At 39.5% G+C, this 27,032-nt stretch overlaps 2 protein-coding genes across 4 annotated transcripts in view; both read left to right on the forward strand.

The window, feature by feature from the left end:
- The window catches only part of RIPK2 (receptor interacting serine/threonine kinase 2), a 26,797-nt gene extending 22,778 nt beyond the window's left edge, over nt 1-4,019 (forward strand). Inside the window, exon 12 of the transcript XR_001876677.1 lies at nt 3,929-4,019. The gene's annotated coding sequence lies outside the window, so the exon portion shown is untranslated. The remainder of the gene's footprint in view (nt 1-3,928) is intronic.
- LOC108502982 (Y+L amino acid transporter 2-like) lies at nt 3,931-26,456 on the forward strand. 3 transcript variants are annotated; one of them, XM_017826484.1, is made up of 11 exons: nt 3,949-4,017; nt 4,763-4,804; nt 10,444-10,961; nt 14,076-14,201; nt 17,321-17,465; nt 18,338-18,461; nt 19,205-19,308; nt 19,619-19,715; nt 21,015-21,164; nt 23,406-23,589; nt 24,304-26,456. In XM_017826484.1, exons 3-11 carry the CDS (start codon nt 10,460-10,462, stop codon nt 24,393-24,395), a joined length of 1,524 nt encoding a protein of 507 aa, XP_017681973.1. In that variant the 5' UTR covers nt 3,949-4,017; nt 4,763-4,804; nt 10,444-10,459; the 3' UTR covers nt 24,396-26,456. The 3 variants fall into 3 exon arrangements, with proteins under 3 accessions (XP_017681972.1, XP_017681973.1, XP_017681974.1); XM_017826483.1 differs by lacking the exon at nt 4,763-4,804 and having other exon boundaries at nt 3,931-4,017; XM_017826485.1 differs by lacking the exons at nt 3,949-4,017; nt 4,763-4,804 and adding an exon at nt 10,172-10,263.
- Nucleotides 26,457-27,032: the final 576 nt, after the last annotated feature.

Genomic DNA, 27,032 nt, shown 5'->3' on the forward strand with positions numbered 1-27,032 from the left:
CATATTGATCATCATAACTGGTCTACTCGGGCGTCCAGCTGGGAGGTCTGGAGACACACCATCTATAACGCTGCTGCTTCTTTTGAGAACACACGCAGGATCACTCTTGAGAAAAGACAACGCAAAAAGAATCATCTCTTGCAGAATATTCCACCTAAGGAGTCTTTCTGCTGTGCCTTTTGCAATCAGATATGTCTATGTCGTATTGGCCTTTTTAGCCACCAGCGCGCTTGTAACAAATGTGGGTAGAGCCCTTCCCAAATCTTCGCTTGCAAAGCCTAGCCATGAATGAATATTCTTATAATAGAGTCTGCATGAGTTGCAAACTTTATAATTTGTTATTTTAAACAACATGTAAGAGGGTAAAAGCAGTCCTGCTATGTGTAAAATGCCTTGGCCTGCCAGGTGACATCTGATGTCTCATGTCTGGGGATCTGCACCTTATTCCCATTTCCCAACTCATTCAAAGCAACTTCTCCCTTAAAGCAAACAGAACTTGGTCACAGCAAGATGCTATCCTTCCTAACTCTACATGCCATGCACAGGCTGGCAGACTGATCTGACTTTGTGATTTGTGCTGTTGGACCTTCTTGGTGCTGCTGCAGCCCATTTGCAGTCACTGACCTCTGTCTGTTCTGCAACCTGCCAGTGAGCCTACTGCAACTTTTCTGCCAGAGCCCATCAGCTGCTCTGACCCAGAAACCATGTAAGGATGGGTAGGAGAGCCCTGGGGAACAATGGGGGAGATTCCAAAGCTATGCTAGGTGCTGCCAACTGTGGTAATTGCCCACCCTCCAGCCTCTTCATAGTGGTGTGGTGGGGAGAAAACAGACATAGAAGATGAGGACCTGCTCTAAGACACCTGAGTGAGGGCAAAGAGCATCCTGCTGCTTTCTAAAGGCTCCCCACTGACTCTTGCTTGGTGGTACAAACTAGCTTAGAGTCACTGAATAGTTATAATGATAAATATGGCCTACAGAGTCACATTCAGGAATGGGGCTGCCAGGCTGCTGCAATTGCTGTGGGCTGCTCCCCTTCATGTGCCATCACCCAGAGGGGGCACAGCTGCAGGAAAAGTAATTTTCTACCCCCAGTCCTGAATATGCCCACATCTGTAAGGCTATGAGAGTTCTAACCAAAGCTCAGGCTTCCAAGGAAACCCTGAGGCCACACAGTTGAAAACTCTACCCAATCTCCCACTTCTTTACTTGAACCCTGATCCTCCCTCCATGAGGGAGTAGAATCATAGAATAGTTTGGACTGTAAGTAACCTCTAAAGGTCACCTAGTCCAACACTTCTGCCATGGTCAGGGATGACATCAACAGGATCATGTTGCTCAGAGTCCCATCTAATCTGACCTTGAACAGATCAGGCATCAGATACCACCTCTTTGGGCAACATAAACCTACCCTCCCTAACATGTTAGGCACACGCACAGATTTCCTTGAGTGAAATGGGAGAGGAGGCAGCCACAGTTGGGACTTGAAAGATATAGATGAAAACATAAGGAGAATGCTTTGGGGTAGGCATGGGGAAAGGGAGGTGGAAGTTGTGTGCCTGATCCACACAGAATGGGAGAAGGGTGTGTGGAGATGGCAGACGTATGAGTCAACATGAGCCAAAATCTGACAGTTCTCTTGTTTTACAGTTGTTTTAACACTCCTCACAGTATTTTGTACAGTATTTTGTACACTCCTCACTTCTTTGTAGCAATTCTTAACAGTTTTTCAGCTTTTTCACTCCAAGGGAAAATGCTGCTGATGTTTCAGACTAATAATACAAGCTTTTCTTTGAGTCACAACAGCTTTTTGAAAGCCTTTCAAAATGTGCATGTGGAAATGTCTTTTTACATGTACAAAGGGAAAAATAGAAACATAGGAACACGCATATTAATTTTGCATTTGTTAGCACTAGATTTCTTATGCCATTTTAGCACCTAGTCACTTAGTAGTGGCTGTTCCTCATGTTCTGCTCCCATACCTGAAGTTAAAATGATTAGTAGAAGTTTCTTGACATGGTCTGTGAGCTATGTGCTGTCCTGCATCAACTTCATGGCAAAGTAAGTGAAGATATGATTTTACCAAGATGGCACAAGTGGTGGCCTTTGTTGGTCATACAGACTCTTGCAGCTAATGGTAGAGGGTGTTTGGCGGTGTGTTTTCAGTCGGGGTTAAGCATAAGTGCATCTGTTGTAGATGAGGACTGTAGGAGCTGGTGCTGCCTGATCACTAAGGCAGAGGTAAGGAACTGAGGAAAGCTGAGGACTTGGTAGAGGTGCAGCTGAGCTGTTTGCTGCAGCTGGGCAATGGTAAGAATGAAGGAGGATCTGGAAATAATTGAAGTAGTCTTGTTTCCAAGACTTGTGCAGAGCATGAAAAGCCTTCCTAAGCAGTAATGGAAGTGTGGGCAAGAAACCAGAAAGTGTCACAGGTTTATTCAGGCAAGCATACCTCACTTTGTTGTTCCATAAGCAAATGTGTGTGTATATGTAACTGTAACACACAGAAGAATTACTATGAGCAGTAAGTTGGTACAGGAGAAGCCTCACTGCAGAAGTTCTTGTTAAATCCTGCAAGATTGTAAAAATGAATAAGAAAAACTTGTTACAAAGGCAGTCACATTCACTTCTTTATGTTATCCATCCTGCTTACTTAAAATGTAAGATTAGGTGTAATCTTCCTTGGCAAAGGTACTAGATTTTGTGTTCACAGAAGAAATGTTCAAGAAAGAAATGTTTTTCATGCACAGTGCATGCTTTATGATTGCTCAGTGTTGATTTATGTGCTGTTCCTGTAAATCTGTGGCTAATGTCCAGTAGGATGTATCCACGAGGGTCACACCAATAGTAATATGGGATGCATTCATAAAGAAAACATTGTTTTTCACATTCCAACATGCAGCTTCTACAGAATTAAAGGGCTGAGGCTGCTTCAGGAGGGAGATATGTGAACAATATAAAGGTGGTATGATAAGAGAGTCCCTCAGCATAATAAACAATCAGAAAACAAGTTTTGCGCCTGAAATCAGAAACAGGACAAACTCAAGTTCAAATTTCAGAGTGAAAGTAATTATGCATTCTTGAAAATATGCATTCTGGGGTTTAGGCTATAGTTTGTTAACATTGCCCTGGCAAAAAAAAAAATTAAGATGAGAAGGGCTCAAATTAAGGAACATGGCACTCAGCCCCTCTGTTCTTCCAGCAGAGAACAACATCCCTGCAAAGCAATCCTGTTACCAAAACATTTCTTGCTTTATTATAATGTACATAACTACAGACTTGCAAGCATCTGGAGTTGTGCAATATTTTCTGGCAGACTTAGAGAGCTCTCATCCTTCATAGATACAGCAGATTGAAAGCTGTTTATTCAAAATATTTGTCATACGCCTACTTTGAGTAGGGTTTTAAGAAAGCACAGCCATTTCTGTGTAAACATTAACTGTATACCTGTCTTGGTCTATCACATAAAGCATGTTTGTACAAGACGTTACTTTAAAAAGAAGGAATAGGAGGAGCACTGGCTTGAGATAGGAATATTTGTGTTGTTTTTATTATTCCTTTGCGTCACTATGGGTTGCAGAATGGAATGTACAAAATAATGTAATGCTCCTGCTTGTTTTCTTGTTAGACTGCTGAGGCTCACTGGAGAGACCTCTGTGCTTGAATTCAATTATTTCACTTTCCTGTGTGGATTAGTGATCCACTCTGCTGAAGACCTGTTGTCTGGTGCCTCAACTCCAGTGACTTAAGACTCTTCACCTGCTAGATCAGCTCCTTCCAGATGCCCTTTGGCACATGAGTGCAAATTTTTTGCCTTACTACTGTGTTCTTCATGGAAAAGAAAAATCCCAGATTAGTGCTCTTGCATTCATTAACTTTTTGCTCTGCTCAGAAGACTTTATTTTCTGGATGTTTGCTTGTTTCCGTAGATATTGTGCCGTGTACCATGCTGGATTTGCAAAAGTATGTCATAGACGGTGCAACATACTGTTTCAGAAGACAAAGCTGAATACATTGGGTAAGTAATTTTTTTCCTTGCTTATTTTTATCTTAGATATTTTTAAAGCTTAATTAATTAAGATCTTAACACCAGATCAGCCTGTTTTGTGTCTTGTGCATCATGTCATAAATTATTACGAAAGCCACAGATCTATAATTCTGAAGTTAAGAAAAATAATTGAGTTGATAAATATTTAGCAATGCGTAGATTAAACTTAAAGAAAATATGCTAAAAAAAAGAACAAACCAAAACCCAGAAAAAATGTTAGGTTGTTTGAAATGAAATAATACCTATGATTTTCATTTAACTACCACTCTTTGCTAGTCTCCCATCTCTGAAATTCTTTCTGATTTGGCAAGTTGTGCCACCAGAATAAACATCTTTGTGTAGTGTTAGTAAAAGTCTCATTGTAGCTTTCTGAATCAGCAGGAAAGAATTACACTGCATTTGTTTCACATTAACATCTGGCAAAGTGTTGTTCTTGGTTTCAGATGTGGATGAAGGACTTTTATTTTCCCAACCTTCCTTTTGTCTTATTCTATCATAACTTCCTAAGGAATAGAGAGCAGCAGCTGCCTGCTTCTGCCTGCTACTGACCTCAGCTGAGGCTGTTTGGAGAAAACACATTACAAGAGAGTCTTTCTTGAAAGCTCTCATTGATTTTAGTCTTCATGCTACTGTAATAAAAATAGCAGCTAGAGAGTGTTAACTCACCCGTCCTGGTGAAACAGACGTGTTTATTTAGAGCACTGGTCTCTTACAGCAGTCTTCTGCTAAAGGAAGCAGGCGTATCACCTACCCTCTGGTAAGCTGCTACCTTCTCCTTTTAATACCTTTCTTAGATTCGGGCTACAGTAGCTTCTCTCTCAAATATCCTCTGTGATTTGCTTTGGGGTGGGAATGGTGTGCTGGGGGTAGAGCAAGTCCCTCCTACGGGAAAATCAGTCTGTGACCGTAGTAGTGCAGATGGAGCATGTGAAGAAATATTTCAATAAATATTTTTATAAACATAAAATTTGAAAACCAAAAGGAAATATACTTCTTTCCTACTGAGTGGGATATGTTTGCTTCGGATGAGATCAAAGTGGATTTGTTGTTGTTGTTTGAGGGTTTTTTTATTATTATTTCTAAGAGTATTTTATAATGTTTCCTCATAATGCATAATCTTGTTTTGTTTGCTTTCTTCTCTCATTGGAAAATGTTCAACAGTATCCTCTTCCATGAATACTCCCCTTAAGACCTGTTGATGCTCATGCTCAAGAATAGTGTTTCGAAGTCTGATCTCCATATTTTTGGTCATGTTGAAAACTGCTAGGTCATCTGATTTCGTGTTCCAGTAGTTATTAATATAAACTTATATGGTGGGCTTTTTTTTTAATTTTTGGTCAATCGGTCATGACTTTTAAAATCCTTTCTAGGCATATATTGATTTCTAATACAAACATAAATAAAATGTGGTAGATTTCAATTTTAAATGTTTTCTTAATCTCACTAATTTCCTAACTGAAACTAGAAAATATTACGGGTGTATCAGTTTTCTTACCTGGTTTGACTTTGCCTGGTTCATTGATGGCATCATTATTGAGAAATTAGGTGGAGGTAGACAAAAATCACCAAAAGAAAAGGCCATGAAATTAAAGATAAATTTGATGTCTAGCACGTTCCAACATCTTTGATAGGAGATGACTTTCTAAAATTCCTCAGCTTTCAAGGGAATCTACTGAAGGCAACAGTATTTGATCTCTGAGAGACACACTGATTACTAATATTTTTTTGGATGAAAAGCTGAGAATTTCAAAATATTCTAGCAGAGGCACCTCAGTCCCTCTGGAAGTCTATGGAGTAGTTCATAAGACTGCTTCATAAGCCTGTAAGTTCCTGTGAAAGTTCATAAGCACCTCCATAACCCCTGACCAAGCCTTGCTGAATCATTTGGTTAATTACCCCCTTGAGAAGGAGGCAGTCATTCTTGAGGCTGAAGACCCCTGAAGAATGGGAAGTGTCTGAGAAAATCCTGCCCTGCCAAACCGGCCCTGCAGTAATTTATGGAAAAACTGTCTTTGATTTCAGCCCTGGTTTTCAGCTACTATCAAGCTGTCCCTTCTTCCTTCACTTTTCAATGTGACTTTTGGCAGTGGCTTGACTAAGAAATGACCTATTGAAGATTAGCTGTATGTGGTGTTATTGTTTTCTTTAACTTCTCAGGTGTCAATCTACAAGTTCCTTTCCATTGCTCTTTGCACATACAGCTGGGAGGTAAACAAGAATGCAAAAGATTCAGGACCATTAGGCCTGTCTGTACTCTCAAGGCATTGTGCTTTTTCTCTGAGAGGAAAATTTCCCTCCATTTGTTGAGGGGGCTCCTAAGGAAAAGCACATGCATGAAAACAGGGTTCTAAAGTTCTATAATAGAGATCACTTGCTGACACAAAGCAGAGGCAAGTGTTTGCAGCTGTTTCATTTAGCCTGCTCTGGCCTCTGAGCCACATTGGCAAGTTGATGCCTGTCTGAGTCTCAGATTTCCAGAGAGCAGTAGCTCTTTCTGCTTGTCATAGTCCATGGGGACCAAGAAAGTAGGGACCTTCCTTCATGTCAAAAAGCTTTTATGCCTTGCTCTTCAGCCTTCATACTTAAGAGCTACTAAAATACCTGTACTTATATTTTTGATGCCATTCAGTTTTATTATTGCAGTAGGGTTAGCCCTTAAACATTCAAACATGTTAGAGCAGAATGAAAAGGACCTCAGTTTTTTTATTAGTGCATAAATTAAATCTTTCTGTTCTCAGGAAGCTCCTCTGAATGATAGAAGATTCACAGTAAAGATTTCTTACCTATTATAATGCAGGATTTAACAACTGAAAATGGCCATCCTCCTGTAAGAAATCAACTTGTTACAGGTCTCATTGTTGTCCCCAGCAAGTAAGCTCTCCCAGACTGTAGTTTTTACTGGCTCTCACTTGGATTATGTGCACCCTCAAAAGGTGACCTACAAGTGCCCAAATGATAGAGAAGAGCTATTGAAGCATTCTTGAACAGCTAGGCTTCTTAGCTTAAACTTTTTGGCACCAGTGAGAGACAGAAGCAGCAGTGGTTAAGGAAAGACTGATTGTGGCACTTGGTGACATGGTCTAGTTGACAATGTGGTGTTAGATCACGGAGCGGATTCAATGATGGCAGAGGTCTTTTCCAAGCTAATGGATTCTGTGAATTGAATTGATTCTGTGATAGTCCCAGAAAGGGAAGATGGTGGCATGAGGATGAAGTAACAGTGATGAGAGTAGGGCAGGACTACAGGCCAGGTTTAGTAGGACCAAAATAGAAGAAGCTATAAATGAGATAAATGGTGAGACTATGGCAACAGACATTGGGCAAATCCTGGAATTGTTTTAATCACTGTCTGGATGTAACAGCACATTTGACAAAAAAATATTCTTCTTTTGCTATTATACAAAAAGATCTGTACAGGAGACTATTTCCTATATTCTCCTAATTTTCTTGATAGCATAGAGACTTTGCTGAGCCTTAGCTTAGGACAAGTCATGACTTCATTCTAGACCTAGCCTAGCTTGAAGACTTGTCCTAGCCTAGCATGAGTCTTGCCTCAGTCAAACAAACCTTGTTTAATTAAGGAAGACATTATCCTAAATAAAGAAATCAGTAACAGCTTCAACATTGTGATGCCACTGAATGAAATTAGTGTACTGTCAAAGCTAATGGGAATACTGTTGTTGGCTTGGGTGGGGAAGGGACAGAGAAAGGCTGTTTAAAATATTTCGTTCTAAAATTGCTACTTTCTTTCAGACTTTCAGCTGATATAAATTGGGATAACTTAATTAAAGTGAAGCTACACATTTTGGTTATGGAAACTGAATCTCTTATCCTTTGATTCTCAGGGTATACCTATTTGTGGACTTAGTTCAGGGTATGGTTAAAAGTTTTGCTAATGTGACATCTCTCAAAAATACAGAATTTTGAAATGGTTTCATCCACAGTCACTTATTTATAAAAGAAATATTTCCCTACACAGCTCTAGTTATGCATTTTTAGCAATCTGAAATAGTCTTTTGTTAGCACAAGAGATATGAGAAAAATACACAAAACATTGTGTTACTTAAGAAAATAACTTTACCTTTGTGCTGTCATGAAAGCTACAGATCATAATAGTGCTACTAGACTTTAGTAGCACTGCCAGTTTAAATGCTCAAATTCCCTTTAGCTACCAGGACTAGGCATCAAAGTTCAGGTCTGATAACACATACACAAGTTACCTGTACTAGTGACAACCTACCAGTTACTTGATGTATCCTTTTTTACATAAAAACGACTTTATCTCATTTATTAGTGAGACTTTATTTCAGGAAAACTGATATTCATTGGTTTTGATCACTACTTGCATAGCTCCACATTCACATCACCTGGGGAACAACTGTATTTTAAATTCTCACAGCATTTGAACTGTACCCACTTAAATATTTGTACATTTTGGCTCACAGGCAAAGCTCACATTTATTTTTTTTTTAATTCTACAAAAAAAGTCCTAGATCAGGCATAAAAAGCTCAAGATGATTTTTAACTAGCTCTGCTGACAAAGTGGTATTAATAGAGAGCTCTGCCCAGATTTCTGGCATGCTGCTGTCCTGATGAGCTCTCTGGACAGCTGCCATCACAAGAGGGTTTTCTGCCAACATTTCACATACCCATGGAGACTAAATACTGAGACAGAGGTTCTGGAAGTATTGGCTCGTATTTCAGAGCAGGAGTGTGACTTTTCCCTTCTTTGTGTCACACACAAGGAAACTGGGAATGCTTATCAGGAATTTAAGGGAGATACATGACTGGTGTTTTTGATGCTTGAAATTCCTCCCTGCAAACCAGGATGATGCTTTTTATTCATAGGGGGACAAAGTGAGAAGTAAGAGGAGTCACCTCTATGTGTGAGGAGGAGATCAGGAAAAACGTGGGAGACTGCAGTCATGCTTGAACACTTACGTCAAGAGTTAATATTTAACTTTATTCCAGTGTTCCCACAGTGTTCCTGCAGTTAGAAAAAGTGCCAATGGGATGAGAAAAGCCTTTAAAGAGAGTTTGGCATTTTTTAATATTTAATACTTATCAGGCCTCATTTGTTATTTAATCAGTTAGGAAACTGAGTTGCATCAAAAAAGCTGGGAAAGAACACAGAATTGTGAAATATTCAGGGCTGCTAAACCAGGCATACTTTACAAAGGAAGCAAACCTTTCAGGAAGTTTGGGGAGGGCAGGTTGTTTTAAACTGGCCATTGACCCACACTTTAAAGACATACATTTGTGAATCAAATGTAATGTATAAATGTAATGCTTAAGCATTTGTAATCAGATGTTTTTTGCCAGTGTTGCATGGATGACCTTTGTTCTATTCAGAGAATTTGGCTTTAGGTCATAGGATTTTGAGGTGGAAGTGTTTTAGAGTGTGTGTGGAGGTAGGAAGGGAATGAGAAATATCTTTTGAGACAGGCACCAAAAATTAGCCATTGTTCTAAGCGTTATTATAAGTCAGCAGGACACAAGAACTGAGACAGTCACTGCAGTCCTGGAGTCCTCATCCCTAAGGACCTCAAACCCCCACACAGTGCAATGTGTGCACAAGACCGATTATCGATGCAGTTATGCAGTAAGGTCGTTTATCCCAGCTCCCAGCATATTTGGATCTTGCCCTGCGAGCACCAGAGTGGAATGCTTTTACAGTCATGTTTTGTTGGACTCTCTTATACAGAAGTGTTCCAGGGATAGGGTGTTCAAAACTCAATTCATATGCATGCTAGCGTCTTCTACCGAGAAGTCAAGTGAGGTTAATAACTAAACAAGCTACATTATTCACTGCAGCAGCAATCTCACCTCTAGGAGCAGCTAAAACTCTTCTCTTTATGCTCGTATTAACATTTACCTTGTGACATCAGAGGTTTTGAATATCTTTTTCTGTCTTTTCTCTTGTGTTCCTCAGCAGATAGTGTTCAAGTGGATGTGATTTGATGAAACAAATAATAATGAAATAAAGTTCTTTCTGGGATGAGATTAAAATTTAGGGAGAGTATTCCTATAGAGGACGCTCCAGCTGTATTAGGACGTGTTTCCAGGGGTACAGTGTCTCCTTCTTCCCTGAAATATATTCAGTAATGTAACATAAAATTACAATTCAAGACAAATAATAAAAGTGAACTGAGAGTTAACAAAAGCTTCAGGATCTATAACCAAGGAACAGTGGCCTCACATTTATCCATTAAAAAGGTATGGAACAGTGAAAGGTAGTGAACAGAAGTTCACTAATTTGTATGTTTCCTGAACTGCAAGATAAAAGCAGGCAAAATAATTGTTCTTTGTACTGTTTATGCCTTGTATGCTAATTATCTTATCCATGTCTCTGATGTCATGTGCATTACAGAAGATGTTCTCTCCTCTTGTTTTCAGGTAATGTGATTTGAAGATGCCAGCCCCCTGGCAAATATGCTGTGATAAAAAATCCAGAACTAAGAATGGAAAAGCTGAAATGGACCATATGGCAGAGGCGACTGAAAAAATGCAGATGAAAAAAGAAATCACATTACTAAATGGAGTTTCTTTAATTGTAGGGAATATGATTGGCTCTGGGATATTTGTATCGCCCAGAGGTGTTTTAATGTACAGCGCTTCCTATGGACTCTCGCTGCTCATCTGGGCGCTTGGTGGGTTATTTTCGCTGTTTGGAGCTTTGTGTTACGTCGAACTGGGAACATCCATTGTGAAGTCTGGAGGCAGTTATGCCTACATCCTGGAAGCATTTGGTGGCATTGTGGCCTTCATCAGACTCTGGTCTTCCTTGCTAATTATCGAACCAACAACTCAGGCAGTGATAGCAATCACATTTGCAAACTATATTGTTCAACCAATTTTTCCTCATTGTGAGCCACCATATGATGCAGTCAGGTTGATTGCAGCTGCATGTGTATGTAAGTAAAGTTGTGATTGCTGGAAGCAATAAGAGCTATAATTGTAGGTACCCAGGTGAATTTCTATTTCTTTGCCTTCTGTGAAAAATAATTATTACCTATCTAAAACATGGTGTTAGGAACTAATAATCTTGTATTCAGATGTATTGTATTTGGGGCTGAGATTACTAGAGGGGAGAGAAGAATTACAACAATATGGCTGAGGGAAGTTATGGCTGCTGATTAAAGATATATGTATCTCTATGGTTCATTGACCTAACTGGCAGCCCACATTTGGTCCATGCTTTCTCTCCCGTATTTCTTGCAAATCACAAAAAATGAACATTCATATGGAGTTAGAAATACTCTGCCTAACAGCATTGTCTGTAGAGAAGTTGTATAGTGTAGTCAGACACTCCACAAGCTCCAATCCACTTCATCTTGACTGTATGTCTTGGGTGAGCACAGGGATAAGTAAATCCATCCTCCAGTAAGTACACTGTACTCAGATTCTGTTCTTATAAACACGGATTTTCAAGCTAGGGGTGTGTTCCTTTGAACCTGTGCTGTAGCTTGTGCTTTTAAAAATGGTTTTAAATTGTACAGCTCAACAAAACTTCCAAAAAAGACAGGTAGTTTTAATTTAAGATAAAATAATGTATACTGACAATTCTGGAAAAGTGTTTTCTCTGTAGCCCTGACACACTAGTGTGGTGCAGAGGAAGTTCACCTCTAAAAAAGGCTCCATGGTATAAGTTGAGGCCATCATGGCCACTCGGCAGTCTAAAAAGTAACTAACCCTGTTCCAAATTACTTTATCAGCTGAAATTCTGCACTTGCACAGGAAAGCAGTTATTTATTAGATCAAAATTTCTTTCCTCGGTGTTCTATGTGCTCCTCATGAAACCCTAACACTTAAGAATAGTCTTCAAATGCTGACGTTTCTCTAATGTTTCACTTTTCTTAGTTATTCTTACTGTAGTCTTGATGTGAATCAACTGTGTGCTCTCTGGTACCTCTGATTTCTGAGCTGACTTACGTGTGTTCAGATTCCTCAAGTGATCATGAATCTGATCTTCTCTAACAGTGGGAGGGACTTCGCTCCTATTGACTAAATCCCTAAAGAGCTGGAAGTTTGCTTTCCTGAAATTCAGGGTCCTGACTTAACTCTTCACCTGACACATATCCCTCGGGACTGCGAACTCCACCAATGCATGATCACTACAGCCCAGGCTGCCCCAGTCTTGATGTCCCCAATTCACTCACTTATCTTGGTGACTATCAGGTCAAGTATCACATCCCCTCTGGTAGGGCTGTCTGTTACCTGGCTTATGACATTATCCTCCATGCATTCCAGGAGTCTCCTGGATTGCCTACAGCTCATGTTGCTGCTTTCCCAGCAGATGTTGGGGTGGTTGAAGTCCCCCAGCAGGACAAGAATGCCTACAGGAGTGCAATGCCTCCTGTAGCTGGAGCAAGAAGGCCTTGTGATAGGCTCCCCTTGATGGGAGGTGGTCTGTAGCAGACACCAGCCACAAGATTCCTTTTGTTGCTTCAGTCTCTGATTCTTACCCTTAAGCTTTCAACCTGTTTTTGGCTATTTTTCAGACAGCTCTTCACACACTATCCATTTCTTGCTGTAGAGGACAACCTCTCTTCCTCTACAGACTTTACTAGAGCAAGGTTAGTCATTCTATACAGACATGTTTAAAATTATAATTGAACATGACACTAGGCATGAACAACCACTGGATAATCTATTAAGTCTTTATTACCAAAATAAAGATAAAAAATTTTGTGATATAAAGGATATAAAGAAATTTTACCTTTTGTATGTGTCACATTAAAAGGGGCAGAAAAGAATAATTTTCTGTCCAACCTGTCTTAATTTATTTTTTGTCTATTAGTGTCTCCCCCAGGAGATCAAAGCCTTTTAATATCCAAAACAGTCTGTTAGTGTCTCACTTAATGAGACCATTCACTTAACAGATTTGCTGAGATGGACAGAACATTTGATACCTTTTTATATAAGGACTACACTTAATAGTGACGGAAAAACCCCTCAGCAGGTTTCTCCTGTGAGTTATTTGGCTGTCGAGAAAACCATCAGCACCTAAAAACAGACTCTCTCTAACAGTTCATGAAATAACATCTTTATTAATACAAATTTGTGACAATTTATTGTGTCTGGAATAGGATCTAACTGCAAAAATGACACTTAAACTATATAGTAATAATAATAAAAAGCATAGGCACACATGCTAAAGCAAAAGCAGCTTACAAAGAAGTAAAACAACTTACACTGAATACTAATGCTGCAAAACCTAAGCAGAAACTCTAAAGCAAAAGCCACTTACAAACTTAAAGGAAAAGCTAAAAACACTATGCAGCAAAAGTAAGCTCTAGTTATTTAGAAGCAAGTAATTAGCATGCATAAGATACATCTCACCTTCCAGATGTCCCCAGAAGTGGAAGGAGAAAGGGTAACTTAGTTACCTCTGCAGAGTTGATGGAATTTCTCCCCCAGTTTTGCTAAGGTCCAATCTATTTTTATACCTTTTTTCTTTAGGCAGTTTTAGTGGTGGTAGTCAATAAACTAATTTTGAGGTGATAGCCAGATGACATAGGCTCAAGGGTCATTTTCCTGTGTTTCTGTCTGGCAGAATGCTTTGGAAAAAAGGCCTGCTATCTCCATATCACTCCTTTCTTAGTTTAATCCTCTTACCACTTTCTGGGAATGTCTCCCCAGGTGCTGGGGTTTCCCAGGAAGCCACCTGGAGACTTTTTTCTCCTTTTGTGTGGCCTCTCTATCACCTTACACCATGTGAGCAACTCTGTTGACTTCAATAAAGTTTAAATATTATCTAAAAGTAGCAAGAGTTAGTCCTAAAATTCAAAACCCAATGTGTTTTGTCTTACCTACTGTCATGAAAACAGAATCCTTCAGAAAACCATTGTGTAAATCTTAAACCAGGTATTTCATCTTAAGAAATGTAGGTGGTCCTGAAGGGGTGAAATTTGAGTCAATTTTACTCCTTGAAAGAGGGGTGGTATCTAGAAGGGTGAATTTAAAATATAACTTCAATGATGTAAAACATCCAGTGCTCCTTTCATGCGTATTTTTCTTCTCTGCAGGTTCCTTAACATTTATTAATTGTGTTAATGTGAAGTGGGGAACCCGTGTGCAAGATGTTTTCACATATGCAAAAGTTATGGCTCTTATCTTGGTGATATCTGTTGGTCTTTACAAAATTGGTAAAGGTAAGAATAAATTGCACTTACTTGAATTCTATGAAATGAACCATAAATGAGTTTCAAAATCCATGCAGGGAAATCAGACTTCTTAAGACCTGTGTATGAAGCCTTGTTTATTCTGGAAAAAAAAAGTCTGCCATAGGAAGATCAGAAGATTTTTATGGCTTGTTAAGCAATAGAGGGGTTAGTTATTCTTCTATCCATTGACAGCCAAGTCCTGTGTTGCTTGGAACAGCAAACAGCAACTGCTAACTAGTTTAAAGTCAGCCTCAGTGTCTCTGACTCATACATTGCTACCTATCCTATGACAGGACAGCACAACAGAATTTGCATTGCTCCTCACACCTCCCCCCACCACCATACTCCCCCAGCCCCCACACACAGCCCTGCCCCAGAGCACCCTGCCAGGGGAGGGGACCAGGGAGGGGGTAAATCATTGGTGGGATCTGTGGGAGGGCATGGTTGTTCAACAAGGGAGAAGACTGTAATAGTGCAGTTCTGTGAATCACTGTGGCATTCTGTTAATATAAGGCATCACAGGACAGATGAGCCACCTCCTATCAGCAGTAACTGGACTGAACTGAACACACAGAAAAGCTGGAGAGTAGTTTATTCCAGTAATACATCTGATCTTTGTATATGACAATAGATCTGATTTTATTAATTTGGGCCTGTGGTACAGTGAAGTCTCTTCGAATTCTAGCTCTACTGCTTAGGTTACTAAGGTTTCTTCATTTTAATTTCCTTTGAAATTCTTAAATTGTATCTTTATTCAGTTGAAATAAAGATGGTTTCCCCTTCTCAGTTTAGGAATTATCTTTTTCTCCTGCTAAACTAGCTTATATACCTAATAAGCATGCTTGCTTTTCCATGTTTGCTGGCCTTTCCTTGGCTGCAGTTGTATCAGCTGTTCCACTGTAAAGCTACACCAGATTTTGAGAAAGCTTTTTTGTTTAGTCATTATCTGTGTATGTCAGTTGTCACTGGTTGGTTCAAGTCTAAAGAAACCTAGAAACTGAACCCAGTCCTAAGGGCAGGAACATCAAGATGAGGAAAAACATTGCTTAAGGGCCACAGTTGTGTGAAGGAGTAGTTCCCTTCATAAAACTGCTGCAGTTTTAAAAACGTGTGAGTCTGTGATGTCACGTCTGTATCAGCTTTGCCACTGCTCTCAAATCACCTCCTTCAAAATTCCCAGCCTGCTATGGTGTGCTTTTTGGCCCAGGGACTGTTCCCTCTGGTCCCACAGCCACACAGCCCACTGTGTTTCATATGCATTGCTTTGAGGGGTCAGGGAGGGTAAAAGTGGAAAGGAAACGGGATTGCGAGGAACACAAAATGCTGAGAGCTTTTAGTGATAGTAAAGGTCTCATCTCTGCTTTGTTTAAGCAGAACCAAGCACTTAAATACAGGAAGAACAGGAAGGAGGAATGATGTAGACTTCTGGAGGAAGCTGTGATCAGGTCAATGACTCTTTTAAACTCAGCAACTGTTTTAATGATGTTTTAGCCCTGCTGTATTCCTTCTTTATGAAGTGCTTGGATACACTTCTTAGGTTAAAAGACTCTCAATGTATCTGAATTTGAATATCAGCTATCTTTAAAAAAAAAAAAACCTTGCAACCATTTTCTTCCTCAATGTGTGTGTACATCTCATAACTTCCTTTCTTTGGTTTGAACAGTCTCCTGGTAGTGACTGCTTCAAGGACTGAATTGCCAGAGGGTGAAGTGCTTTAATTTTACAATAAAGGCCTTACTTCCTTTCCTAATTGGGTTTTCAGCATGTTTCTGTCTTCCTTAATATTTAACCCACTTCCATTTGCATTAGGTAGTTGACTTTCCTTCTGCAAACTGAGTAAGGCCTTTCTTCCCCTTTTCAGAATGGCAATGAAGGCTCACGCAGTTTCATTAACATTTCATCTATTTTGCAGCATTCTACAAGTTTGTCATCTCAACTGATTGTGCTAAATTAGAGGATAATTTTGACAGGAAAGATATTTTAAGTCTTGTCTCTTAATTTTGGGGAACACCTTTATGGGGCAGAGCATCCCACTGAGAACCATGCCTCCAGGAGGTCCCACTCCAGTGGCCACTGATTCACCTGGTGAAAACTAAAGTACAACTATTAGGAAGAAATATGAGACAGATTCAGGAACTGAAATTGGGGTTCCCCAGTACCTCTGTCTGGCTGACAGTGTACTGCATGCCCTCAGTATTGTTCCCTCTTTCAGTAGACTTGTCAGTAATGCCATGAGATGAAGACTCCATTAATTCTTGTCGAATTACACAAGTCATCCAAATAACAAACATGGGAAAATTTGTTCTACTCTCTCCCTGTACAAGTATAGTTCTCTGAATGTCTGACAGAAATTCTCCTGTTTGTCAATTAAAAATGTAAGCTGTGGACTTTTAGATATAGTAATAAAACCTTGATGCAAGGGGATTTTATTTCCTTTTGGTTAGCTGAGACTTTCAATGTATCACAGAATCACAGAATATGCTGAGTTAGAAGGAACCCACAAGGATCACTGAGTCCAACTCCTGGCCCTGCGCAGGACAGCCCCAAGAGTCACACCAGGTGCCCCAGAGTATCATCCAAATGCTTCTTGAACTTCAACAGGCTTGGTGCTGTGACCACTTCCCTAAGGAGCCTGTTCCAGTGCCCAGCCACCCTCTGAGTGAAGAACCTTTTTCTAATATCCAATCTAAACCTCCCCTGACACAACTTCAGGCCATTCCCTTGGATCCTGTCACTGGTCACCATAGAGAAGAGATGAGTGTCTGTCCCTCCTCCTCCCCTTATGAGGAAGTTGTAACTGCAATGAGGTCTCCCCTCAGACTCCTCCAGGCTGAACAGACCAAGTGACCTCAGTCACTCCTCAAACAGCTTCCCCTCAAGGCCCTTCACCATCTTTGTTGCCCTCCTTTGGATGATCCCTAATAGCTCAATATCTTTCTTATATTGTGGTGCCCAAAACTGCACACAATATTCAAGGTGAGGCTGCACCAGTGCAGAGCAGAGCAAGACAATCCCCTCCTTCAACCGGCTGGTGATGCTTTGCCTGATGCACCCTAAGTCGTAATCCTTGAAACATAACAGGCAATTGGCACCTGCCGTTTGTACAGGGGAAACAGAAAACCTGAGAGCTCCGTTCGAGGGCTCAGCAACCAACCCAGGGATGATCGCCCTGGCTCTCTACTCTGCCCTCTTCTCCTACTCAGGATGGGACACGCTCAACTACGTCACTGAGGAAATGCAGAACCCCGAGAGGTAAACATACGGTTTTGCTTTGAATCTCTGACGGGTGATGGCAGGGCAAGCCACTCTGTATTTGTTTCTGATTGGAAACTAGTCAAACTATTTTCTCTGCAAAATCCTTGTTCTTTTCAAACAAAGGAATGAGAACTCTTTCTGGTTATTGTGCTCAGTCATCAGTTGTATCGCACTAATAAATCACTTGCCTTTACATATTTTACACCGTACACTTCAGACTAGAATTTTTCAAGGGGGAGAACAAACCCCTGCTGAAAGCAGGTAAAAGCATGGATCCGTATAGCCCTCTAAAATTCCCTACTTCTTTTCAGTTGGACAGAACAATTATTTTCGCAGGACTGGTTTTGCCACCGGTAGAGTAAGACTGTGTCAGGTTTATGACTTTTATAAGCTAATCTTCAGCATTACTGTTTATGGGCAAATACCATCTCCTCCCCTCTGTAGGGATGTCAGCCCTTTGGGAGTTGTATGTGTCACCTACTCAAGCTGGTCTTGGGACATACATAGGTTATAAGTCAGGAAAAAATGCCACAGTCAAGAAAATACCTAAGTGTGAATTTAAATTTCATTGTTTAGGTGCTCTCTTAAATTGCTTCATATAAAAGACAGTATATTAAATTTACATGTATGAGTGTACATTTTATTTTTCTCTAAACCTTGTGACAGATCCACAAGCAACAAACTAAGCTGCTTATGGAATTGCTCCACACATGGCTGCATATTATTTTGTAACCCTGTGATTACAAAATGATGGATTACAAGCTGTGGTGGAGGTATCCACTGACAAATGTTTGAATCTGGAAATAATCTTCTATTTAAGTATTTCTTATTTAAAGAATATGAAATAATTTTTTATTTTCCTTTTGCAGGAATCTACCTCTTTCTATTGCAATTTCAATGCCTATTGTGGCTATTATTTACTTGTTGACTAATATAGCGTACTACGTAGTGTTGGACATGTCAGATCTGCTCACAAGTGATGCAGTGGCTGTGGTAAGTTGGGAAAAATAACTAAAACAAAAGACACTGCAGAAAAATCTCAAGTAGCATACTTCTTGGCAAATTAAAATAATAACAATTGAAATAATTTCACACTGAAGGCTTCTGCTTTGGTTAAAACACTTTTTTCCATGTAAGAGTACTAGTATATTAGAAGGTGCATATCAAGAACGTATCCAATAAATCTGCTCTTGAAAAATCCTCTTGTATACTCTGTAAATCATGCTCTTAACAGTACATCATTAGAAGGATGCTTTTCCCAGGATCAGACAGAGAGAGAGCTATAGAAAGTCTGAGTAGTTGGAGAACCAGGGTTTTTTGTTATCATTCTAATGTGCAGTGTGTGATGCAGACCCACAGCAATATTTTCAACACAAAAATATTCACTGAAATGCTTTCTTAAAACCTTATTAATATTATACAGAAGTAAAATGAAAATTCACGGATTATTACAGCTGGGATTTGTCAGAATAGATTAAAGCCAATACATCTTCTTTTCCCTTATTGACTTGATCTACACTTAGAATTTTTTTTAATCTTTTTTTAAAATAGCTACCATTTTTATTTTGATACTGATCAGCTTTTCCAAATTCTAACTTCCCAAATCATTATTGGGTGTCATAAGAAAGCATGGGGTATGACACGACGTTTGGGATGGTTTGTTTTCATGAGTTTCTCAGGATTGTCCATATGCTTAACGTAATACACCTCACCGTTATTTTCGTCTTCTGTTACAGACATTTGGCAATGAAACCCTTAGTCATGCTAAGTGGATAATTCCTATAGCAGTGGCCATGTCTTGCTATAGCGGCTTAAACTCGTCAATTATCGCAGCATCTCGGTATGAAATACAAGATTTATTTTAAATAATTGAATAGGAATAATTTGTTATTAATCTGCATTCTTTATTACTGCATGGGAGAAGTGATACAGTTAATTTTTACCATGTCAAGTTGTTTATTTATGGTGGAGGAGTTGTTACAATCCCATAGGTCTTCTCATGACCAGCACCATTTGATAAACTAAAGCCACTTGAGATGAGAGCAGCATGTACGGCAGAGTAATGAAAGAATTATTTCTTTGTTTTGTTAGAAAGCAACAAGCTATTCCTTGGCTCTCTGTCTGGTTGAGTTTTCTTATTTGTTTTTTAGGCTTTTTTATGTTGGAGCCAGGGAAGGACACCTCCCTGTCAGCCTGAGCTTGATTCATATAAAGTGCTTCACACCAGTCCCTGCTCTCCTCTTCAATGTAAGTAACAGCCCAGCCTCGAGCAGGCAGGGTTCAGACCCAGGGGTAAAACACCTCACCTCTGCCCAGTGCTCTCACAGGCATCTCCTGTGCTGGACACATCTTCTGAAAATGTCCAGAAGTCACTGAAAGGGTGGAGATGGTGTTATTTTGCCTCATAGGGGTTTTTTCAGTGGAAAGAGAATGGCTTGATTCACTTGCCAAACGATATTAGTGAGAAGTACAATACCATTACTGAGAAAACAGAGAATGGCTAAATATGTAATGGTATAGACAGGAGCTGCTTAAGTCTGTTTAAGGCTTTATGCAAGCTTTCAGTGTCACTGGAGGAGAGTATAGCAGGAACATCTCTCAGACCCTGCCATAGGCTCATATTCTATGGCTCTATTTATAACAGAAGTGGCAAAGCACCTAAAATTAAATTTCTACCATTGGATGCCTATTACCATTTCCTGCTGTCACTATATAAATGAGTCTTGTGACACAAAATTGAGGAACGAAAAGTTACAGAATTGGTGTAAATGATTTTCATAAATAATCCATGTATTTAAGTGTGTATTTTATTTGGTATCTGCCTTTGCCCTGTGTTACATATCATTTATGATCTCATTTATGGTCCTGTTTAGCTTCAAATAATTTACTAAAAGTTATAATCTCATTATGAACACTTTTCTTACAGGGATTCTGTTTGCACTGGCAAGATGAGCTATATTCTTTTAATACACCACCAACCACATTTTTCATGTGGAAGGTGGAAGTTTTTTCTGCTCATTTGTTAAAACAGACTTTAAATTCCTGGTGGCTTAGGTCTTTCCATGCAGGCAGAATAGCATACCTGCAGACCACAAAATTTATTCAAATGCTCTCAATTTATGGGTGGATTATGGAAGCCTCTAACATTGAAACTAAATTAAAACTTTGCTTTCAAACTGAAGCCAACCAAAACAGCAGAGTAAGCCTCTACATACTGAGAGCTTCTTGGTAACCTTCTCTATACTGCAGCAGAGTCTGGGACTCCTCACCTGGCCTTCTTGGGAGAGTTGCCTACTGTGCTGAAACATAACTTCACAGACTCAACACCTCTTCAGCCAAATGTGTTGCTTAACATTTGCTACGTTTAACAAAGAGATGCCAGCATGTTTCACACAGCATATTTGGAGATTTCTCAAAAGTTTCAGTACATCTTTCTTGCGAGGACCTGATCTCCTAAGTCCAGACAAATATGTTGGAAACAGGCCAGTTTATAATTTTACTCTCTTTATTTTCACATTAAATGTTCTTTGCTTTTATTATCTCTAGGGCTTAATGACTTTGCTTTATCTCCTTGTGGAAGATGTTTTCCTCCTCATTAATTACTACTGCTTCAACTACTGGCTCTTTGTGGGTCTGTCTATTGCAGGACTAATATATTTGAGATATACTCAACCACATAGACCACGACCTATTAAAGTAAGTAAACAAGAGAGAAACCAAGCCCTAAAAGCCAGCTAATGCACGCGTTTATGTGATCTTTAATACCACAACCACAACATTACCAGTTACATCATAGGCTATTTATAAGCCATAGAAATTCTTACAAAATAGAAGATGAAGGAGCAAAACCAATTTGAGTTTCCACAAGAACATCTGTTCCGGTACTTTTGCTGTTATATTTACCATTTGGTTTTCTTTCATTCAAACTGATAAATATTTTTATTTCAAAATAAATAAGAAATAAATAAATGTCTGGGGTTCTTAGCCTGTGCTGGAAGAATAGCAGACCTCAGTAGAGCTAGTGATGGAGGCTCCAGAGAGGTTAACACTGATCAAACTTACATGATTTAACAAACTCAGTAAAATCCCTCCAAAGCCCATAAATGCCCACAATTCTCACACAGAAGTTCGAAAGCTCACATAGAAGTTCAAAAGCTTAAATAGTCAAATATATTTTGATTGTTCCCTCCCATTGCATAGTGGTCATAGACAGCAAAATGCAAGTTTAATGATTGACTTAGAAGAGCATTTAACTATCAGTTAGGAGAGGGAGACAGCACAGAAACAGTCTAAAACTTGTTTCTAGTTTTAATCCAATGGTTGTCCAGGAGGCAAGGATGGAAACACACAGCTTCCCGCAGGCACATAAAACCATGCACTGGCTCCTGTTTGTTGGCTCCATGGCCTGCATTTTGACTCTGCATTAATACAGTAAAAATTAAGAGAATTATAAATTCACACTCAACCTAAACATATATTCCTTATCACTCTCTCTTGCTACTCCTGCATCATTTTTACGAACACTTTTTTTTACATTTAAGTGTAACATCCTTATTAATAAAAAAAAAAAATGGTTCAAACAACTAAGAGCCTACTGCTGGAAAAGTTTCCAGTCTTCCAGAGCAGACCAAATTTTTCTGAACCATGTTCACATTTAATTTTCATACTATCCCCCAGCCTATGTGGAAGATAAAGATTAAATCTTACCTTAGTGGTAGTTTTGTTTCTGATTCTACTAAAACAAGGATTACAGTCAGATTATATATGTTTAATTCCTGTCAGCATTTGCCATTTTAGTCAACACCATACCACCATATACACTTTTTCCTATTCTGAAATGTAGCAACTTACATTTTTAACCTTTATAAGCAAAGAGAAGTAATTATACCAGTGAATTCTCAGAAGCTTCAGCTAGTATTCAAATGTCAACTCCTGGACTCTTGAGAAGGTTCACTACCCCAGACAGTGAAAAAAAATGTAGTGAAAAATAAATTCATGAAGAGGTTATTGCAACTTTCATAGAATCATAGGGAATGTTAAGGGTTGAAAAGGACCTTAAAGATCATCTAGTCCCAACAACCCCTGCCATGGCCGGGGGCACCCCTCACTAGACCAGGTTGCTCAAGGGCTTATCCAACCTGGCTTTGAACACTGGAGTTGGGTCATCCACAACCTTCCTGGGCAACCTGTTCCAGTGTCTCACCACCTTCACAGTAAAGAATTTCTTTCTAATATCTAGTCTAAATTTCCCCACTTTCAGTTTGTACCCATTTGTACCCATTACTCCTTGTTCTATTGCTACAGTTCCTGACAAAGTGTCCCTCTCCAGCTTCCCTGTAGGCCCCCTTCACATACTGGAAGGTTACTATCAGGTCTCCACTCAACCTTCTCTTCTCCAGGCTGAACAGCCCCAACTTTCTCAGCCTGTCTTCGTAGGGAAGGTGTTCCAGTCCTCTTACCAACTTCATGGCCCAACTTTCCTTATTTGTGGTATAATATTTGTTAAATGCCCACACAAAAGGGTTGTAGATCAGTCCATTAGTTCTATAGCACCAAGATGGTCATTGAAAGTCTAGCTGTTAGTTCCAAATCAAAATTACCCTTAAAAATTTGCAACTGAAGTTAGAGGGAAAACTACGCATTACTGCTCAGTTTGAAAGCACTGCTTTCAAAGGTTGATATTTTACTAATTGAAAGGAACTGAGCTTGTGCAGGCCTGAAAAAAAAAATGGTCAGATAGGTGTGGTATAAGAGTTTCTCAGCAGTGCTCTTTGCTAGCTTACAAAAGCTAACAAATTGTGCTGACTGTAAGCAGACAAAAGATTCAGTACATGCTTTTATTATTGACATGTCTAACTTCAGTCTGCAAAGCTTGGCATTTTTGTAATAGAGTATTTATTTGCATCTTTTAATTATTTTTTTTTTTTGTCTCCACAGCTTAGCCTCTTCTTCCCTATAGTATATTGTTTATGTTCCCTTTTCCTGGTCTTAGTTCCTCTCTACAGTGACACAATCAATTCCCTTATTGGTGTTGGTATTGCCCTCTCAGGCATTCCTGCATATTATTTGGGAGTCTATCTGCCATTTGAAAAACGACCTAAATGTCTACAGTGGCTCTCTGGTAAGCAAGATCATCCTGTCCTACTCACTGTGCCAAAACCTTGGTCAGAAGAAAGAAAGAATAATTTTTCTTAAAGTCCTTTCTCTTTATTAAGTTTTGCTATGCTTTTGGATGTGCCATGTCATCTGCTTCATCACATGGTCTTGAAAACAAAGCCATGCATATTTGTACGAACCAGTTCAATATGCGGATGTTATATGATCATCTGATATCTGTGGTGTTGAGCTATTACAATATGTTGGCTGAATAAAAGCCATGTAGGATTGTGAATACTAAATGTGTGCTTTTTAGTACCCTGGAAGGCAGACATACCAGGACACCATTGCTTCACTTTCTATACAAGGAATGGAACATCCAAGTCAGAGGAGTCCATGAATTTTCATAAACAGTGAAATAATTAATTACTGACCTGAAGGGTATTGACTCCTCAAATTCAGGCAGTCTTGAAAAGCAAAACTTTAATGTTTTTATTCACTTTGAACTCATCTATCAATCTGACAATTCAATAAAAATGTTGATGAAAGTCTGATTAAACAAGACTTTCAGTTTAATTACTGAACTTTTCTTATTTATCTATCTGCAACATGATTAATTCAATTGATTAAGGTGTTTTAAGATTTTCCTAATATCAGTGTAATGCTTTCAAATCCTCAAAATCGATATATTTGTCCAAGATCTAATATAACTTTGTCTTATCCATTTTTACTATTGCAGCTACAACAACAAAGTATTTTCAGATGCTCTTCTACTGTGCTTTGTCAGACCTGGACACAGACATGGAACCTACAGCAGCTAAGAGTAAATAGAGTTGCCTTGACATTGAGAGTTGGGCCATGACATCTCCTCCTTGGAGCAATTTTTATCATCTGAAGTTCTCCCCATGTGTTCAGTCATACTAAAACACTAATCACTGTACTGTGCATCAGTTTGATGTCAATTAAGTTTTGCTTGTTAGCAAATTAGACTAATTCAGTCTTCTTAAATGGAAAAGACAATAACTGTTAAAAAAAAAAAAGCTGTCAGCCTTGCAACCTAGAACACAAAAACAGGTGCTCCAACTCAAATATGGTTTGTCGATATGCAGTGCCATTTGTAATCCTTGTTGGCAAGTCATAGTTCCTTTCTGTATTTATATTTGCATGTAACCTACATTGTTTCTAATTTGAATTTCATCATTCCTCTTCAACTAAGGTAGTTTAATCTTGTACAGGTCCCTGTAGCTTGTAGAATTATCGTGTTTCATTGTTGTCTGCTCAGAGAAAGAGCAATGGAATAGGCAATTGTTGCTACTTACACCTCTCTTTATTCCCATCTCACACTATAAGGTCAGCTGCAGGATTGTAATTTCATGCATCTCCAACATTGTGTTTGCTGATAGGGCTCCTATGAAATCTACTATTTGCATTTCAAAGCCATCTGCAGTGGCAGCTTCCTTTGGCAAGGTTTTCTTTCAATACAAAGTATGAACAATGAAAATGCAATTAATTAAGGTAAACGTGAAGATATTAGAGATGCATGTTTTGCTTTTTGGAAGCCACTGTTTTCAAGCACTAAAATCAGTTAGGTATCACACCTACAAAACAGAAAGAGAAAAGAAGACCTGGGATGTAGCTGCAGCTCAGAATATGCCCATGTACTCTTCACACACAACACGTCTCTGTCACAGTATAGCACCACTGTACTCCTGCTCTATGACTGTACAGAAATATTGCATTTTCACTCCATGTCTTGTGAAGCGCTGGTTAGTGACAGAGCTGCGGTCCCAGACTGTATCAGGGCACAGAGACAGTACAAACCCTACAAGCCGGTACCAAACTAAACGTGACAGTCTTTGCCTCCACGGAGTTCAAAGTCATGCTTGAAGCTGAGCCATGTGTCACACCAAGACACCTGAGGTGATGTCTCAGGTGGTAACAGATAGCAGCGTTACAAGTAGTGTAATAAGGGTATGGACTAAGACCACGTCCATACAAAATTCTGAGCTGAGAAACTTCTTTCGTTGTCTGTTCTTTGCTAAAATCTGTTTTTGTTTGTATCTGTGTATCAGGTTTGGCTGAGATGGAGTTCATTTTCCCCAAAGCAGCCCCCACAGTGCTGTACTTTGCATTGGTAGCTAGAAACATGTTGATAACACACCTGTGTTTTGGCTACTGCTGAGCACAGCATCAGCACTGTCTCCCCAGCATTCCACCCCACATCAGTAGGCTGGGGGTGGGCAGGATCTTGGGAGTGGACACAGCTATAATAGCTGACCCAAATTGACCAAAAGGATATTCCATACCATGTGACATAAGCTCAGATATAAAAGCTAAGAAAAGAAGCAGGAAAGGGGGGCATTAGTTATTTACAAAGTTTGCCTTCCAGAGCAACTGCTATGTGTGCTGAAGTCCTGCTTCCCAGGAAGTGGCCGGACATCACTTGCTGATGGGAAGTAGAGGACAAAATTATTTTTCTCACTCTTTGCTTGTGCACTTTTGCTTTAGCAAACTACTTTATCTCAACTTTCAAGTTGTTTTCCATCTTATTTTCTCTCCCATGTCCAACTGAGAAGGGGGAGTGATAGACCAACTTGCTAGGCACCTGACATCCAGCCAAGGTCAACCCACCACAGCCTGTTAAATTTCTGGGTATGACCCACAAGCCTTCACTTTCTTTCTGGACAGAAGGAAAGCAGTAGTCAGATGCAAGGTTATAAATGTAAATAAAGTCATTGAAATTCCCCATGGACATTGGAATCTCAGATATGTTAATGTGTTTGTTGATTTTTCACTTCTTACAAATAATACATGTAAGTTATTGCCAAATATCTAAAGTAAGTCATAGATGTTGCAAGTGTTTAAACAAATAAACATTTGAGCCTTGTCAAATGCTGTAGTTGTGTGGTTTTAAAGCATAAAAATAGTACTGTGAAAGAAATTTGCCCTGCCTTACATCTCTCAAGTTGTTTTGCCAGGAGAGCAGTGAGACACTAAGACTCTTGTGTTCTCTGTCACACAATAAAATAAGCATTTATGGAAGGAAAAATTTTGAGTTGCTCTCAGATGGGACATATGAGCAATTCAAACACTTTCTTGCTCTAAGAGTTAACACTGTTTTTTACATTATTCACAGATAGTCAATTATGCAGTGAGACAATAAACAGTTTTGTTTTTTCAAAGACAAGTCTTAGCACCTAGGCTAAGTATCTCATCCTTACATTACATAGGACATCTGGTTTGCCTACTAACATGTCTGTGGTGGAAGGGACTTGCATATGGATAACACAGGAAGCCTCTGAAAGATGCAGCCCATCAAGGTGAAGGCTGCACTGCAAAGAATAACGGGAGCCTGGCTGTATGGCCAGTCTTCGCAAGCGAAGATTTGGGAAAGGTCATTAACCCTTCGAGCCTGCGCAGTGGATTTTTTAGGTGAGACACAGCGTGCGCTGAACTGAGCCCACCCTT

The sequence above is a fragment of the Lepidothrix coronata genome, unplaced genomic scaffold (assembly GCF_001604755.1).
Source record: "Lepidothrix coronata isolate B3197 unplaced genomic scaffold, Lepidothrix_coronata-1.0 Scaffold127, whole genome shotgun sequence".
Taxonomy (NCBI): Eukaryota; Metazoa; Chordata; class Aves; order Passeriformes; family Pipridae; genus Lepidothrix; species Lepidothrix coronata.